Source organism: Sinohyriopsis cumingii, chromosome 4 (genome assembly GCF_028554795.1).
Source record: "Sinohyriopsis cumingii isolate HCF-2022 chromosome 4, ASM2855479v2, whole genome shotgun sequence".
Lineage (NCBI taxonomy): Eukaryota > Metazoa > Mollusca > Bivalvia > Unionida > Unionidae > Sinohyriopsis > Sinohyriopsis cumingii.
The window spans coordinates 137435741-137454496 of NC_142964.1; the positions used below are offsets into that span (position 1 = coordinate 137435741).

General features: G+C 35.6%; 1 protein-coding gene across 2 annotated transcripts in view; it reads left to right on the plus strand.

Moving 5' to 3' along the window:
* The window catches only part of LOC149802159 (neuronal acetylcholine receptor subunit alpha-10-like), a 214022-nt gene that overhangs the window by 157449 nt on the left and 37817 nt on the right, over nt 1-18756 (plus strand). For both annotated transcript variants that reach the window (XM_089956571.1, XM_089956570.1), the window contains exons 5-6: nt 12067-12176; nt 15556-15736. In XM_089956571.1, the coding sequence (XP_089812697.1) occupies nt 12067-12176; nt 15556-15736 (291 nt within the window). The remainder of the gene's footprint in view (nt 1-12066; nt 12177-15555; nt 15737-18756) is intronic.

Here is an 18756-nt window from a genome sequence, read left to right on the forward strand (position 1 = left end):
TACATAATCTCCATGGAAGTCTACTGTATGAAGCTCCATAATCAGCCTGAAGGTACATATTCGCCATGGAAGTCTGTTTTATGAAGCTCCATAATCAGCCTGAATGTACATATTCTCCATGGAAGTCTACTGTATAAAGCTCCATAATCAGCATGAATGTACATATTCGCCATGGAGGTCTGTTTTATGAAGCTCCATAATCAGCCTGAATGTACATACTCTCCATGGAAGTCTACTGTATGAAGCTCCATAATCAGCCTGAATGTACATATTCTCTATGGAAGTCCGTTGTATGAAGCTCCATAATCAGCCTGAATGTACATATTCTCCATGGAAGTCTACTATTTGAAGCTCCATAATCAGCCTGAATGTACATATTCTCCATGGAAGTCTACTATTTGAAGCTCCATAATCAGCCTGAATGTACATATTCTCCATGGAAGTCTACTGTATGAAGCTCCATAATCAGCCTGAATGTACATATTCTCCATGGAAGTCTACTATTTGAAGCTCCATATTCAGCCTGAATGTACATATTCTCCATGGAAGTCTACTATTTGAAGCTCCATAATCAGCCTGAATGTACATATTCTCCATGGAAGTCTACTATTTAAAGCTCCATAATCAGCCTGAATGTACATATTCTCCATGGAAGTCTACTATTTGAAGCTCCATAATCAGCCTGAATGTACATATTCTCCATGGAAGTCTGTACATAATCAGTCTCAGTCTCTATGGAAGTCTACTATATACAGCTCCATACTCATCACCACATCTTTATCGACGTCTTGCTGCTCTGGTTAGACATTATATTTGATCAATTACTTGAAAAACTAGTTCATCATATCATTTGCGTAATATTATATTCCCCAACCTTACATGCCTTGCATGTCAGGGTGTGCAAATATGATCTTGAAATATAATAAATATATAAATTTTACTCGCACACCATATTATCTGAGAGAGAGAGAGAGAGAGAGAGGAGGGATTCAAACAGAGACAGACAGTCAGACAGGCAGACAGGTGGAGAGGTAGAGATAAAAACAGACTGAAAGTAAGATAGACAAAAAAAGTCGAGGTAAAAATAATAAACGACACGATTCCATAGAAAAGGAATATGCTTAATACTTTCAATCTTCTTTCATTAATGTTTACTCTTAAAATCTGTTTAAAAACAAATCCTCAGTTTTATATTTACCTGGAAGTCGAGTCTCAAATACTGCACAAATAGTATATAGCACGACAGGATTAAAACGAAATATTGTCCAATTAGTACAGGTATTTATGCTAAAGCATTGTCCGATTAGTACAAGTATTTATGCTAAAAGCATTGTCTGAATTACAGGAGTTGCTTGGTAGCTAAGAAAGCAAATATCAAAGCAAGGAACACTTCGGTAGATGAGCTATGTTACAACTCACGCAGAACACGATACCCTTCATAAAAGTAGAATTTCATTGTAGTCTGTTATTTATTAATCCACGCAGAGAACTCTTTGTACAATCTAGTCATCCATCGTGTCATGTATATATATATATATATATATATATATATATATATATATATATATATATATATATATATATATATATATATATATATATATATATATCTGTGTGTGTGTGTGTGATTTTGACATTTTGAAATATTGCACTTTGCGAAAATTATATCGGCGTCACAGTGTCGATACCTTTATTACCGCCACTGTGGCAATATCACTTTTTCGAACTACTTTCCTTACTCGCTTAGGAAGTATATCTGACCTCATTTATTCAAATCTGTATGTATATATTTTTGTCCATTTCATTTTTCTTCTTCTGTTCCTTCTCGGGATGAACATATCTTAATCTGGGTCAAAACTCTCTAAGTCCAATTAAGCAATAAGGTGGCGCCATCAAACAGGCTTAAAAGCTAACTACAAACAAGAAAAGTACGCTTTAGGTATTAACGTTTTAATTGGTTTGTCACATTAATAATGCAAATTATAAGTGAATTAACTTAAACGAACTGTTGCTATTGAACATCCTCTCCACTATACAGTATCGCATGTGTTTTGCTCTATACAACAGACACATGTACACATACATACTTATCTACATTCTTGCATATACATAACATCATCCATTAAAAAATCTAACTATATATGCACCTACCTATCTATACATCTGTGTCTATGTTTTTGCGTGTCTTTATGCACGTATTTTGTATTCATATTTAAATGGCTGTTTGTCTGTCTGTTCAGCCAACCTACCTAATTATCGTATCGCATACCTGCCTGCCTACGTACCTTTTCTTGTCTCCTTCCAACCACCTATTTTGTTATGGCGTTTTCCGTTTCCGTGTAATTAATGTGTAGGTAAATAAATAAGACCCACAGAAAAAGCCATCCAACACTTTATTTTCCCCTAATGCCGACAAGCTTTGGTCGGTTATAGCCATCATTTCACCTGTAGCAAAAAAAAAAAAAAAAATAGCCCTGAAAACGGATTCAATGTGACACAACGTATCGGTGTTAAGTACTTTGGAAATCCGTCTTAATTGACTGTTGCTGCTTTTAGCTATTGCCAGTCAGTTTTCAACAGAACATAAAAGAACCGAACTTTATTGACAAGATGTATGCAAAAAAATCCAGTCAATATGATGCAAAATAGAAAATTCGTATAAACTGTTTTGCATAAATGAATGAATGAATCAAGGAGTTGATAGAAACCTATGAACACATAAATGACCAGAGAGAGAGAGAGAGAGAGAGAGAGTCTAAGTTGGAATGCATTATATAGCTCTTTAATTATGTATTTTAACTTTTTTAAATTTCCATTTTTAAACATTCCAATCCAGACTTTATACTGAATCCGTAATCAGAATTATTAAGGTCAGAAATAATAAACAATCAGTTAATTTTTCAGTGGTTCCGGTTCCATGCATAAATTTGCCAAAACAAATCCTTAACATTTTGTTTATACTTGTGGCTATGGTAAGAAAGATTAAATGCCCTTGGCCGTTCTTGAAACCAGAATTGCGAACAGCACAGACTAGGTTTATCGTCCCATTAGACAAGGTCTATCGTAAGATTTGATAAAGTATACCGACCCATTAGGAAAGGCTGATTTATTGTTTATGCTCTTCGTTGGAGGAAATAAATGGGACGTGGATCCGGGCACCTTATTCTAGGAACGTTTGAGCCAAGAACTCAATCAGGCTCAAAGAATGTAAACATTGACGCTTTGTGATATTAAAAAGAATGATGCTCTGTAATATGAATTAGTATTTCCTCATTTTTGTCTCTAACTTCACAATGTCAGAATTGTGCAATATTTTACGATATTGCACACCTTCATATTGCACTCACGTACATGCCACGTGTGCCCATAAGTAGCATATATTGTATTAGAAACCACTTTGTAAACAAATCCTGTACACTCATGTAGTAGACGCTTTACGTTTTAGTTGATTAAATTTGTTTTTTAATGCACTAAAGCAGCTGTTTCGTGGACTGCCACATACCAGATGCCTTGCAATATTCCGCGTTAACTTTTTGATACAATGCTTAGGGTTTAGGCTAGCGGTTGACCCCATACAGATCATAACATTACTGGGGTCCCTACAAAAAAACCCCAAAAAAACGAACAAGTTACAAAGCTTAAAAGTGTCTTCTTTAGTTGGCAATAAGAATGACAAATATATACTTGCAGTTTTAAATCCTGAATTTCATCAAAATGTACTTTCTCCAAATCCGAATTATATGAGCTATGTCATGGGTTTTAAGCTTGATTTTACATTTCTAAATTGTACTGTAATTTCGACTATATTCCAAGTGCAATTACATCCTCCTTACTGCACTCAAAATGAAATAAACATTATATTCCATAGCGTCTTTTTGATAATAACAATTGAAAGAGTTCACATGTTCCCCACATTATGATTCCAAACATTCAATGACAAAAGAGAAACACGCATGCAGATGAGTCAAGACGCTGTTCCCTCGTCCACAAATCAGATGTTACTTCATGTAGAATTAACACAGATACATTCAGTCCATAATCACGATATTATGTAGAATCGACCAAAAAACAAATCCATTCATTCCAGACCAAATGGAAAAGTTGTTGCAATGCGCATTCATTCACAATATGACCCTGAATTTCAATTTTAAGTAAACCAAAACGACGATTTCTATCGAAAATAATGTCGAGCGCGCGGCTAAGTTCACATTTCGGTGGGTGGAGTAATGTGCGCATTAATATTGTTGTTATGTACTGATGAATCTCCACTTGTGTATTTAGATTGGAATACAGCAGAAATTCGGTTACTTTTTCTATTGTAGTGTATTTTTCTTATTCTACATAAGGCTTAAATATATAAACTAAATATATATAAACAAAGTAAACTACAAGAAAGAAAGTAAATGAATGCATGCCGTATTCCAAACTAAATACACAAGAGCATATTCATCATTACACAACAACAACATTATGACTGTGCACATAACTCCGCCCAGATAAATTTGAACTTAGTCGCGCGCTAGACATAAGATTCAAAAGAAAATGGCGTTTTTGTCTACTTAAAATTGAAATTTGGAGTCATATTGTGAATGAATGCGCATTGCAACAACTTTTCCATTTGATCTGGAATGAATATATTTTGGTATTTTTGTCGATTCTACGAACGTTGTGATTATGGACTGGACCCATCTGTGCAAATTGTACATGAAATACATCGGATTAAAGCAGCGCGGGAGAAGCGTGTTGACATATGCAAGTGTGTTTGTTCTGTCATTGACTATTTGAAATCATAATGTGGGGGGAAAATATGAAGTCTTTCAATTGCAATTATCAAACAAACGCTATTGAATTTAGTATTTAATTTTGAGTGCAGTAAGTAGAATGTAATTGCACTTGTTATATAGTGGAAATTACAGTACAATTTCGAAATGTGTAATCAAGCTTGAGAACTCATGACATGGCTCATGTAATTCGGATTTGCAGAACTAAGAAATTACATTTTGAGGAAATTCATGATGTAAAACAGTAAGTATATTTTTTGCCATTCTTATTACCAGCTAAAGACAAGTCTATGCCTCGTTACTTGCATGTGATTTGTAAGGACTCTGTATGGCGTCTGCTATATAGCTAGCCTAAATCTGAAACATTGTATCAAAAAAGTTAACGCGGAATATGACAAAGCAGCTGTTATGTGGCAGTCCACGAAACATCTGCTTTAGTTCATTCAGAAACAAATTTCATCAACCAACACGTAAAGCGCCTACTACGCGAGTGTACATGATTTGTTTACAAGTCAAAAGTATTGGCGTCTGCGTCCATTGTTTGTTTACAATAGAAAGTAGTTTCTTTATGCACATGAATGCAATATGAAAGTGTGCAATATCGTAAAATACTGAACGAATCTCACAATGTCAAGTTAAGAGAGAAAACAATGAGCATATTATAATTACAGGTTACTGCATTTGTATGAGAAAATATGAATGCGTTTTTCGGATGGAATACTGCACGATCTTGGGAGTGCAGTATATCCATCCCATCCAACAAAACGAGTTCATATTTTCCCATACAAATGCAGTATCCTTTTTATTATATGCCAGTTTTCTTATTCTCCATAAGGTTTACTTATATAAACAAAATGCACTACAAGAAACAAAGTAACTGAATGTATGCTGTATTCCAAACTAAATACACAAGCTCAGATTCATCATTACACAACAACAACAGTATTAATGCGCACATAACTCCGCCCAGATAAATTTGAACTTAGTCGCGCGCTAGACATAAGTTTCGAAAGAAAATGGCGTTTTTGTCTACTTAAAATTGAAATTTTAGAGTCAAATTGTGAATGAATGCGCATTGCAACAACTTTGCCATTTGTTCTGGAATGAATAGATTTTGGTATTTTTGACGATTCTACGAAATTTCGTGATTATGGACTGGATTCATCTGTGCAAATTGTACATGAAATACATTGAATTGAAGCAGCGCAGGAGACGCATATTGACATCTGCAAGTGTATTTGTTCTATCATTGACTGTTTGAAATCATAAAGTGAGAAAATAATGAAGTCTTTCAATTGCAATTATCAAACAGACGCTATTGAATTTAATGTTTATTTCATTTTGAGTGTAGTAAGTAGGATGTAATTACACTGGAATATAGTCAAAATTACAGTACAATTTCGAAATGTGTAGTCAAGCTTGAGAACTCATGACGTGGCTCATGTAATTGGGATTTTTGCAGAACTAAGAAAGTACATTTGGGGAAACGCAGGACGTAAAACTGTAAGTATATTTTTGCCATTCTTATTACCAGCTAAAGGAGACAGTTTATGCCTTGTATCTTGCATGTTGTTTATTGGTACCCAGCAGTGTTATGAAATCTGGCGTCTATCGCCAAAATCCGAAACATTGTGTCAAAAAAGTAAACGCAAAAATACAGCAAAGCAGCTGGTAAACAGTCCAAGAAATATCTGCTTTAGTTCATTCAGAAAAAATTTAATCAACCAAAACGTAAAGCGTCTGCTACACGAGTGTACATGACTTGATTGCAAAGTAGTTCCTAATACACTATTGGGCACACGTGTCCTGCAAGTGAGTGCAATATGAAGGTGTGCAATATCGTAAAATATTGAACGATTCTGACAATGTGAAGTTAACGGAGAAAAAAATGAGCATGTAATAAAAAAAGGATCTCAAACGCTGGACATTATTCAATGAGTTTCATAAATTTAATATTAAATCATTATCCATATAGTTTTTATTTCAATGGAAATTTTTTAGATAGAAAGAAGAATGAATAATATCGTTCATTCTTATCTGACGGACGTTGCACCTTTCATTTTTTGTGCGTAACATGTTCCAAACAAAGTTGTACTTCTATTAACTTTTGAAAGTAGATTATACATTTTCTTACAATCTATAAGTCAAAGAACATGCGTTCTTCAGAATAAACAGAACATTTTACACAGACAAAATTATTTTTCAACAAAACAATGCTCGTGATGTCACATTGTTTGATGCAGTACCGGTTAGAATTCAGTAGATTGTCTATGCATTCGTAACCTAATATGTCGTCTTTCACAGCTAAACATAACATTGTTGCAGTGTTCATTTGAAAGAAGTTTTCCTGGTTGCAGAAATTTCCATATTTACTGTTATGTATTTGTAACCGGATATTTGCAGTCTTCGACTTGAAACAGCAGACTACAGAATATGTAAACAAATTTTATTTTGAGTCGGAATAGCATCACATATTTGCCGCATGCATATGCAGTGGTTGGATAAATTTCTGTCAGTTTGGAGACTGGTTTACATCCACGTTCTTATCTGAACAAAGGTGAGTTTATTTACTTCTGTAAGTCAGCATTTAAACCATGCTGTATATTGGGTGAATTACGTGTTTCAGGTTTACCGCTCCCGCCTCCGACCCCAACTTACACATTCACTATGTTGTTATTGTTCTTGTCTTTGGGATTGTAGCCATTTTTCATTTTATGATATGTTATACATTACGTAACAATCCCATGCGGTGGTAAATTGGCTATATTCAGAAGGACGAGACCATTTTTCCCCAAGTCCTCTTGTGAATCGAATTAAAAAAATGGCGACCAAAATGTTCATTGGTTTAAAAGGTTTTCCCGCGATCGTAGCCAGTCAGTAAAGAGAATACTGCATAATAATTTCATAGGCTTATTTGGACCAATCAGAATAAAAAAAAGTGATAGGTTCACATGTTTTAATATCAAAATATGAAACTGCTCACCCTTTGTGCAAAGTGTACCGACTATGTGATGATAATATGACATAGAATGACGTTCTGTAATATGAAATAGAATCACGTTCTTTAATATGAAATAGGATGATGTTAGAATCATAGAACATTCTTCGAATATTGTATCTGTACATGGGGGTTTCAGTCAATGTTCGAGTTTCTCCCTTCAGAATGTTTTTAAAATACAGGGACTGATCGTCCTGCGCATGATTGAACGGCGTATCTCCACTGTTACCAGTTGCGTGCGCGTACTACACAGACAAATAGGGCTTTTTCATTCGTTTTCAATCTCGAATACATAGAATCCATACTATTCACGTTAACTGAGGGGCGGTATGCGTTGATGCTTATGTAAACATTACTTACCAATGTTTTACATTTTTTTCCTCGCACTCGTAGAAAAATGCATGGTAAGACAGGGACGCTTTCTTCTCAAAGTATTTGCAGGTCAGGTTTTCCGCGCGGAAAAATCGCACTTACACATTGGTGCCAGGCCACAAAAATCAAAAAGAGTATACAATTTTAGGAAGTGAGTGGTTGATATGTAATATGATACCCCGCCTGTTATGGTGCTTTGGTTATCGTTATGTAGGAGAGGATCGACCACAGTGTTATTGCCCGGATCGGGCAAACAATACAAGAAAATTGGGAAATTAATGTATGGAATGACAGAGATCTGAGAAAAGATGAGGAACAGAACAACTAAATAAAATCTACAAATTTAATTGATTACATAAACAAAATGAAATTGAAGATGGCATTTGAATGACACACATTATTTTATAATTAGAAGTTCAGAATTATGCTAAATGCATCTATCCGTCTTGTTATACAGAAAAAATAATTTCATCAAAGAATCGAGCGACTTATCGAACCCAAATCGCCTGCATGTCAGCATAACCCGATTTCTTCCGGTCCTTTCCAAATTGCGGTCAGCGTTGCCGTATTGGTTTCCCTCCCCACCTCTCTGTCTCTGTCTCTGTCTGTCTGTCTGTCTGTCTGTCTGTCTCAACCTCTTCGGGTCCTCAACTGACTATAACTTGGTTGCAGTTTTTTATCTCACAACGTTGTGCACAGTTATGGAGCTATAATCCCTTCAGATACATAACCTGTCTTGACTAAATTACTTGCAAAATAGCGACTCGTTGACATAAACATGGCAAAATCGCTTTTTAGTATACATAATGATGACATTTAAGACAGATAATTAATTATATCATTTGTATCAGAGTAACGCATACAATTCCCACAGTACTTTGTTTTTATTACTTCTGAACGAGATCATTCAAAGACATTCAAATCAATTCGGTCAAATTTCTATAATACATGAGTCATAGCATTCGAAGCAAATGCATTCATACCATAATTTCCGAACTCACGGAAAATTGATCTATGAACTAAAACTAATACATTCAACAATTATTACAAACTTACATCAGTGAACATATTGTATGTGACTGAGAAAATACCTTTTGCGTTTCCAGACTTGCTCCCTTTTCTTTGAAGCCGACTCTCTCTCTCTCTCTTTCTCTCCCTCTCTCTGAAAATATTACATGAGGTGGAGAGTGAAATTCCCTGATTTTACTCTTCAGAAGGGGGCCTATGTGCCTATGTAATGGTGCGATTTTTTAAAGATATTTTCCCAGTACATTCTGTCGTGGTCAGCGTGACACGTATCCATTAGCTTGATATGGTTAACCTCTCTTGTTTGGAGGCATGATAGGATTTTAATTAGGGTCCGCTAGGATAACGGTCCGATAGATATATCAATGTTGGGTTAAGTGCAGAAATGAAAACGTAGAGACAAGCCAGAAGCAAGTCTAGGGCCCTTTGAAATAGGTGTCATAAAATGATGTTTTACAGAATGCTTATTAATAAAGCGGACTAGAGAGAATTATTCTAAATTCGATTGGAGTGTTAAGATGTTGGCGGTTAGATTAAGTTAATTCTTTTTGACTAAGCTAAACAAGTGTGTGTGTGTGTGTTCTCAGACGAAATCCAAGGTTTTAATTAATCTCCCTCGCGAAATTAGTCAGTACAAGTTTTTCTGCTACGACTGATATTAACGTCAATGACGGAACTAAGTGGGGACGACTGTGAGGGAGGGAGAGATATGATATAATATATGATCCCATGCATGTTATGGTGCCCTGGTTATAGTTATGTAGGAGATGATGAACAGCGGTGTTATTGCCCGACCGAGTAATTAATAATATAAAATATGATATTAATGGATGGTATGAGCAAAGATACAGAAGAGAGCCCCGGAATGTAAAATATAACAATTTAATCAATTACAAATACAAAATGTAATTGAACATGATGTTTGAATGATACATTTTCTCTCATAATCTTTTTAATAAATTTTATGCGAAATGCAATTAGCCGTTCTTTTATACTGATACTAGTGAAACAAATTTCATCATATAATTGAGTGACTGATCGAACTCAAATTGCGGACGTGTCAACATAACCTGATTACTCCTGGTCCTTTCCAAATCACAGATGGTGACAGGTCAGCGTTGCTGTCTGTCTGTCTTTCTCTCTCTTAATGACAATTAAGCCCATGAAGTGTGAACAATTAATCACTATCTTGAACTAGATGTCGGACACATGTACACGTAAGGCTATCAATAAATAATCGTATATCTCACAATGGCCAAGCTTTTTGTATAAATAATACTTTGTTTTAAATGTTTATAAACACTTTTAAATAATACTTGTTGAGGAAATAACAGTTCAGAATTTCTAGACCGAAACGAGTTTTATTTGGCATGAAAGCGGAACAAAAAGCCACTATTTTTTTATTTTTTCTTCTTCTAATATTGAAACAAAATAAATTAAGTAATGTAATCGGCTTAATGATTCTGAAATACAGTGCATAATTGTGGATTGTAGTGACACTTGTAAATAACAAAACTACATAATACATTTACACATGTGGAAATGAAACAAACTGCTAGTGTTTATGAAACTTGCCCTTCAAACGTTATATCTATTTTGAAGTTGTTAAAATGAGAACAATGACTTTCCAAGCCTTCACAGTTAGCAGCAACAGGTGTTTGAATTTTACTTGTGCGTAATACCGCCGAAAAAAAATGTATAAACGAAAATAAAACTTATATAGATATGAAGAAAAAAATACACAATTAGTATGGATAATTGTTATGTATGTCTATATTTTTGTAACTCCTAGTATGTTATTTTATGTAATTTTGTAAAAATGTTATTCATGGCGGTAAAGATCTTATGTTAGATTTTACCCACGTGACCTGGGTCTGTTAGTAGCCTTGTATTACGTTGGATCTATAAATAGATGCATACGTATGTCTTCACAATTATTAAAAATAATCTCAGTAATAAGACCTAATGGAGCCTATGGATTAATTTCTCAGTGGGTGATGAGGTGGCGACGTTTCTAAATCACTGACTTCCCACTGATTGGGATAGATCACGTGAATAGACAAGTTCGACGCAAAATGAGTAGCAAGATCCGTCACATGAGCTATATTGCAAAATATAATCGCAATAGACGGTGCGTATAAAGAGAGAGCTGATCAATCCGATTCCTTCCTATTTGGGAGTCATTCTCATTTCTTTTATTCCTGTTGTATGTCTGCAGACTGTTTTATGTTGTACTTAGATATCATTCGAGAGACCTCCTCTGATGTGGTAGGTCGCTGGTTCCAACCCCGGCCGAGTCATACCAAAACTTATAAAAATGTTACCACAAGCTGCCTAGCTAGACGCTCAGTATTAAGAGGTTAGTGTTAGGACTGGTCAGCCTGGTGTGTCAGGGTAATGTGACTGGTCGAGACATCTTGTTACATGTCTGCGGCATGATGCCCCAGTGCTAGACATCACTATAAACTTTTACACTGCAGACATCGCAGCGGTATGACTGAAACATTGTTAAAATCTACGTAAAATATCCAAGCCACACACACCAACACTTATTCGAGAGAAAAAAGTTTGTTTGAAACTAGTGGAAATAGAAAGTGCTCATTATTTAGATTACAATATTATTCTGGAACTGTTATAAATTATTCGAAGTAATTCTAGACAACGCCATCTTGACAACGTCACGGTTCTTGAAGGCCCAACAAATTTCCCGTTTTGAAATTTATAAGGAACTTTTCATTCACGTAAGACTTTCACAGATCTTTATGACGATTAGTTTGGATTTACTTGTTAATACTCTAAGTTCCTCTCACATTTTATATTTATAACCTTTTGATAGTTAAATGGTTAGTTAACTGTTAGTTTGTGATCATATATATATATGTTTTCCAGGAGTGGATGGATGAAAAACTGATATGGGATCCTGAAGAGTATAGTGGTCTTAGCGTCCTCAGAGTACCCTGCATGTCCATCTGGCGACCCGATATCGTTCTGTATAATAGGTATGTACTGGAGGAACTAGATGAAGACTTACATCAGCCGTCTCATTTAGCTGAAACAGAGAGAGAGAGGAATAAAAGGACATAAGTGCATACAGACACAAACAAAGAAGCAAACATGAATATATAGAGGGAGCTAAATACATATTGGACTCAACAACAGTACATGCATTCTTGCATTAGAACCAATCTGCACTTCGATGTCAATTCTGTATGTCATTTACAAGTCAATAGTACACGTCTTCTTCTATTTAGTATAAATCCGCACTTTGATGTCAATTATGTATGCCATTTGCAAATCAACAGTACACGTCTTCTTCCATTCAGTATAAATTTGCATTTTGATGTCAATTCTATATGCCATTTGCAAGTCATGTCTTCTTCCATTAAGTACCAATTTGCACTACGATGTCAATTATGTATGCCATGTGCAAGTTCTCTGAAGAACATGGTGCAGTTCAGAAACTATTCTAGAAAATTATAGTCTTTGATCAATATATATATATATATATAACGCTTTCTATGGTCAGACATGTTTGGCAAAGGAAGGTCATCGTGGTTCGCCTGCAAATACACGATGATTCGTAATACATAAGTCCTTCCAATATGGAACTATATGTTATTGCCAGCATTACAAGGTTGCACATTCCTAATCTTGCTGGAAGTTGTCTCTGATAAATTGGTTTTTGATGGCTTGTCCTTATCGCGAATCGCTCATTAACCTTTAGCCACGTTAGATGCAAAACATGTTTATTTCATCAACAACAAAAAATTGAACATTAAGAATGTCATACACTATATGACTATATCACTATATGACTATATCACTATATGACTCATTTAGGGAATATAATTCATGATATACACGCATGTCATTGCTGCTATTGTTCAACATATATATTATTTCTATATATAAAAAAAACCACTTATACGTATCTTCCAAAACCTATGGCCATTCAGTCCGATTTTGTTTTCACTCCAGGTCTTCATGAAAATGTGTCCTTGATCTTTTCTTGGTTGGTCAAGGTGGGTGCATGTGCGCTGATAATTGCATGTCTTTATACAAACACTGGGGGGGGGGGATTTGCAGTGGTCTGTCTTGCACACCTTTTCGGAAATTTGTGAGCTTGCCAGTTAGCTCTGATTTGATGGCAAAGCAACACCAGCTGCGCATCGACTTTCTTGACTTCGACACTCCAGAAGGTGCAGACGGCTCCTTCATCAGGCATAAGAGTTTCACTTAGTACTGCTATTGGCACTTTTAATCTGGTCAGCTCCTACCAAACAGAGCTGTTATTCTCTCTGGTCTATTTGCTAATGTACTGTCCATTAATATGGGTACTTTCCAAGCATAGAGTAGGATTTGCGTCGCCTTTGTTTTCGATCGCTAAGGTTTGATGCCGGTCAGCCACAGTATTAGTCCCTTCCTCATTCTAAGGAGGTGAGCAGTATGGTCGTAAAAGGGCAGCTCAAACACCCAGGGAGCTGCCTAGTTCTGCTGCTACTTCAGTCCAGTGAAAATAAACTCTGTGCCACGAGCCGCCTGTGTTCAGGTCTGCAGCTACAGCTTCCAGTGTATTCACACCTGCTGATTATTTGTACACTGACAAAGTTTAGGACAGACTCATTGTATTGGCTTGTATTAATATCAAGACTTATATACTTATATCCACTTATCAGGATGGATAAGTTTATATGAAATATTGATGCTCAAATTAATGGCACAACGCATACTTTTCCTAGGACCAAATACGAACATTTTTGACATATTATTACTGTGGCTTGGTTTAGGCATTCATCACAATAATGGAATTCGACTTTTTCAAATAGAAAAAACTATTTCTGCAAGCACTGAACTGTCTCACAGATTTTGAAGAACGAATTTCCTTTACAAGAACTCTCCGAAATTTTGCCACCAGCCAAATGGAATGATTCTGGACTAGGATACCGTAGTGAGGATGAATGTATTGGATTCTCTTCAATCAATGTTTTGGTTAAGGATGGAGAAACAAAATAATAAGTTGAATGCAAGTGGTACTATCTCCAATGTTACACAACTATCGGTACGATGAATGTATGCTCTCCTTCGTAACGTTATGACTTGAAGTTTTTCATTTTCTTATCGACCTTGTCTTCCAACGTCATGGTTTACAGCTATTTATCTGAAATCAGTGTCGGACGAGATGGGTAAGTGGTCATGACTTCTTCGTGTAGTTATAAGTAATGTCATAGTTTTGTGGATGCTTTTAAGTTGGTGATATATTTTGCACTGTTACTGGGTTTTCTTGACCTTGAATAAAAATCAAGCAATGGCAGTGTAAACCTAGTTTACTTCCTTAAGATTTGGCATCAGGTTATTGGACTCGCGACTAGAAGGGTGAGTGTTAAAATTATACACCTTGATCAGCCTTGCTCGTCTACCACGTTGCTGGGGAAAGCGCTTTACTCCCACTCCTGCAACATTGTAAAGATTTCATACATTTCCGTGCCGTAAAAACCAAACCAAACCATACATAATACAACTAATGTAACAAAGATTAAAAACCACAATGGGTCAAGCAACATTTTACCGACAACTCTATGGACCAATGTCAACATGGAATATTCACAATTGATATTATATATTTTAAAGTCAAACTCACCAAGATAATACTTTATTATAAGATAGGAATTTCTTGAAAACACTTATTTCGATATTATTAACGATCTTGTAAATAAATACATAAATAAATCAATTAAAAAAATAGAAAATAAAAAATTAATAAATAGAGGCCTAAATAAATAAACATCCCTGACCCCAAGAAGGGAAAATATCACACTCTTTTTAAGCAAGCCCTGTAAGAGTTCCCAAACCGTAAACTGTGGCTATAGTTCTGTAAGATGGACACATATATTGACATCCTTCTGTACCGAATAAACACTGGTATCCCATTTATTTGCCGAAGTAGCACTTATATATAGGGGCATTTTTTATTATTAAGATAGACAGTGAACACGTGAGTATGTACGTACATATATTGCCTATATGACTACCACTGTATATTTAAACAAGTGGAAAACTGTACACACCTTCCTAGCCGCCGGGTAGGCGGTTCTAAAAGCAGTGTCCTTAATGAGACTAATCTAAGGAAATATAATACAGCGTAGACGTGTACTGTTGCTGCATTAACGAGGAAGTGTTCAGCCAGAGAGACCTATGCTATAATTGATCTAAATCTGTAGTAAATGCAATCTCTAAAATGTATTCATTACATATTTAATATTTGACACTTTGTGAACGGTAAAAACAAAACCAACAAAATGCGAACATCTCCTGATGTGTGATGCACGATTTTCAATTGAAAAGGCGATAAATATTGAAGCCTTCTTTCCTTGTTTTCAGTGCGGACGATTACAAAGATGGCTACATGGAGGCACTAGCAATGGTGTCCAACAATGGTCGTGTGTTCTGGCCGCCAATTGTCAAACTGCGTAGTACGTGCTCTATTGACATAACCTACTTCCCGTTTGACGATCAAATATGCAAACTGAAATTGGGGTCCTGGGCCTATGACGGAACTCAGGTACAGACTTCTTTATACATATGATGGCTTGCGTTGTGCCCACATTCTTATGTGTGTATTTAGACTATTTCTAACAAATAGACCTGTTTTGTATCTATAACATTTTCATTTAACTATATCTTCTGTTCATGTTCATTTCTCAATTAATGTTAATGTTATGGTCACGAATCTTGATACGACTACTTTGCTATGATTACTAAATCTTTATGTCAAAAGTTAGTTGAAGTGCCTTTTATTTTCGATGTTGATGCGCCCTTCTGACTATAGGATGTTCAATAGACAAGATTCGTCCTTACGTATGTCGCAAGAGAAACTGCAATGGCGCAGTGGTTAGCACGCAGAACTCGCGATATAAATTGTTAGGTTCGAATCCTACCAGTGGATCAGCCAGGGTTGGCAAATGTGGAAGTCCTGTGTCAAGGCACTTACCGTGGCACTAAACAACATATTTGTGATGATGTGCCGTAAAACAACAGACGCCGTCCAATCTCCCCCACCTCCCAACAAAAACCTCCTGAAAACCAATTAATGATGAAACCATAAGTATGTTTTTGCTGGCACTTCTGCATTGGGGTGCATGCCTTTGCTTTTAATACATTTTAGTTGAAAAATTATATTTTCGGGAAGGAAGGATGGTTTTATCATTCGCACTGATTAAGTCAAGGTCCCACTGCGAATAACCTGGTTTTAAATAAATCAGACTGGTCTAATCGTCCATAGCACATATTTTGACCGAGTGGGTTTCGATACATGAAGAGATGAGGACCAGTTTTCAAAGTTTGATCTGGTACACAATTTGGATTCAACAGTTGCGTTCAGCACATGGTCTACACTAAATATTGTTAATTGAATGGTACGCTGACTTTCAATGAAGTATTGACACTTTTCCACACGTGATAGCAGGATTTATCCGCTTTTACAACGGAAGGCTAACACGTTGCCTATTTGCCAATACACAATATCATGTGCACATAACAAACATTATGTACAACATCATTATGTTAATATATCATTTTTAAACTGTTATATTCAAGTGGATGCTATAAACTGTAAGACTATGCTGACCACATCAGTTTATGAAAGAATGATATTCACATAAGATACACGAATTTTTAAGACTCTGGTGTGTACATAACACACACAAATTTAAGTCTGTGGTGTGTACATAACATACGCAAATTTAAGAATGTGGTATGTACATAACACACAAGACTGAATATAAATGTGAAAATGTACTGTTCATACGTCAAAAATGAAGACATTGTACAGTTCATACGTAATATATGAAAGCACCGTACTGCTCATACGTCAAATATAAAGACACTGTATTGCTCATACGTCTTATATGAAGACACTGTACTGTTCATATGCAGAATATGAAGATACTGTCATGTTCATACGCAGGGCCGGCGCCAGACTATCTCAGACTATCTGGCGCCCTAGGCAAGGTTAGATTCTGGCGCCTCGCCCCCCCCCCCCCCCCAATCGGAAAATATCAATTTCAAAATTTATAAACAATAATTTTTTAAAAATGCGTCCCCGAAATCAGCGCCCTAGGCGGCTGTCTAGTTTGCCTATATGGTAGCGCCGGTCCTGTTCATACGTCAAATATGAAAATATGGAATTATGACAGAGTATTGTTAATAAAACAAATGCTACTCTTTTTGACAGTACAACATAGCGACTTTTAGGTCCCTTACGTGCAGGGCGTGGTTTCGTTTCTTAAAGCAAGGAATGAACCCCTACAGGACAATCATTCCCGTCTGCTGTTGGTGTCTCACGTCTTCGCGGACAAAAAGCTGACGCATGGCATCAATACCTTGACCCTTCTGATCACCTCAGATCGGTTTACAGTGAGTTGGTTAATACATAACCAACAAGACTTGTTCCACAACCAAATTATACTGAGCCAGCAGCCAATTAAGCCTATATATATATATATATATATATATATATATATATATATATATATATATATATATATATATATATATATATATATATATATATATATATATATATATATATATATATATAACTGAGCAGTGTAATAAATGGGCTATGTGCATTCACAGGAATAGACCTTCCGTTACACTTTAAGAATGACTATATTGTAGTACACGATAGTTAACTAAGTTCATACATTAATCTAGCTACAGAAAGAAGAATCACAATAGACTATAAAACACTAAAACTCTACTCGTCATTTACATTCACCAGGTACACCACACCTATCAATTCAGATATAAATAGTACAAACAAACGAATGTAATCTGAAACTGACACCATAATATATAACAGTATTGTGTTGTGTGAAATTGGTCTGAATTTAGTGTGAATTTAGGAATTACTTACATAGCGAATTAAGTGAATTCATAAAAGGACATTTTACATTACATTATTGTAATACATTAAAAGGCTGTTAGTTCATCATCACACTCAAGACCATTGGCACATTAGCACGTTTGAGACTACAGGCACATCTTCACATTAAATATTGAAATATATTTGGAATACCAATGGAATTCAATCGGATTTTTATACATTTGGATATTGATAGAACCTTTTTGACTATTTTGGATTTACTTCACAATACTGTAATTTTTCTTTTTTTAAATTCACTTTTGTATTCAAAGGAAATACATATTTGTTGAATTTACAAAACGTGCTGGTTTTCGCTCTTTTCTATTACTTCGATTGACTATAGAGAGGAAGCAATGGAAATTTAGGAAACAATTCCGAATGATCTGACGTAGCACAACGCTGTATTTAAAAAGAAAAAAAAGGAAAGTATATAATTGTTACATTCCTCCATAGCTAAACGATAACGTTCGTAAAGGAGATAGCAGGCTAAAAAGACATCAAGCAATATGACTCGACTTACAAATTGAGATTCTGTACATTGGTTACATAGCGAGTACCATGGATGAAAAATATGAGGCACGAGAATTTCTACCCTTACATATGTCTCAAAAAGTCGGTCGACTAAGTTAATAAAACTATACAAATCTCAATCGCTC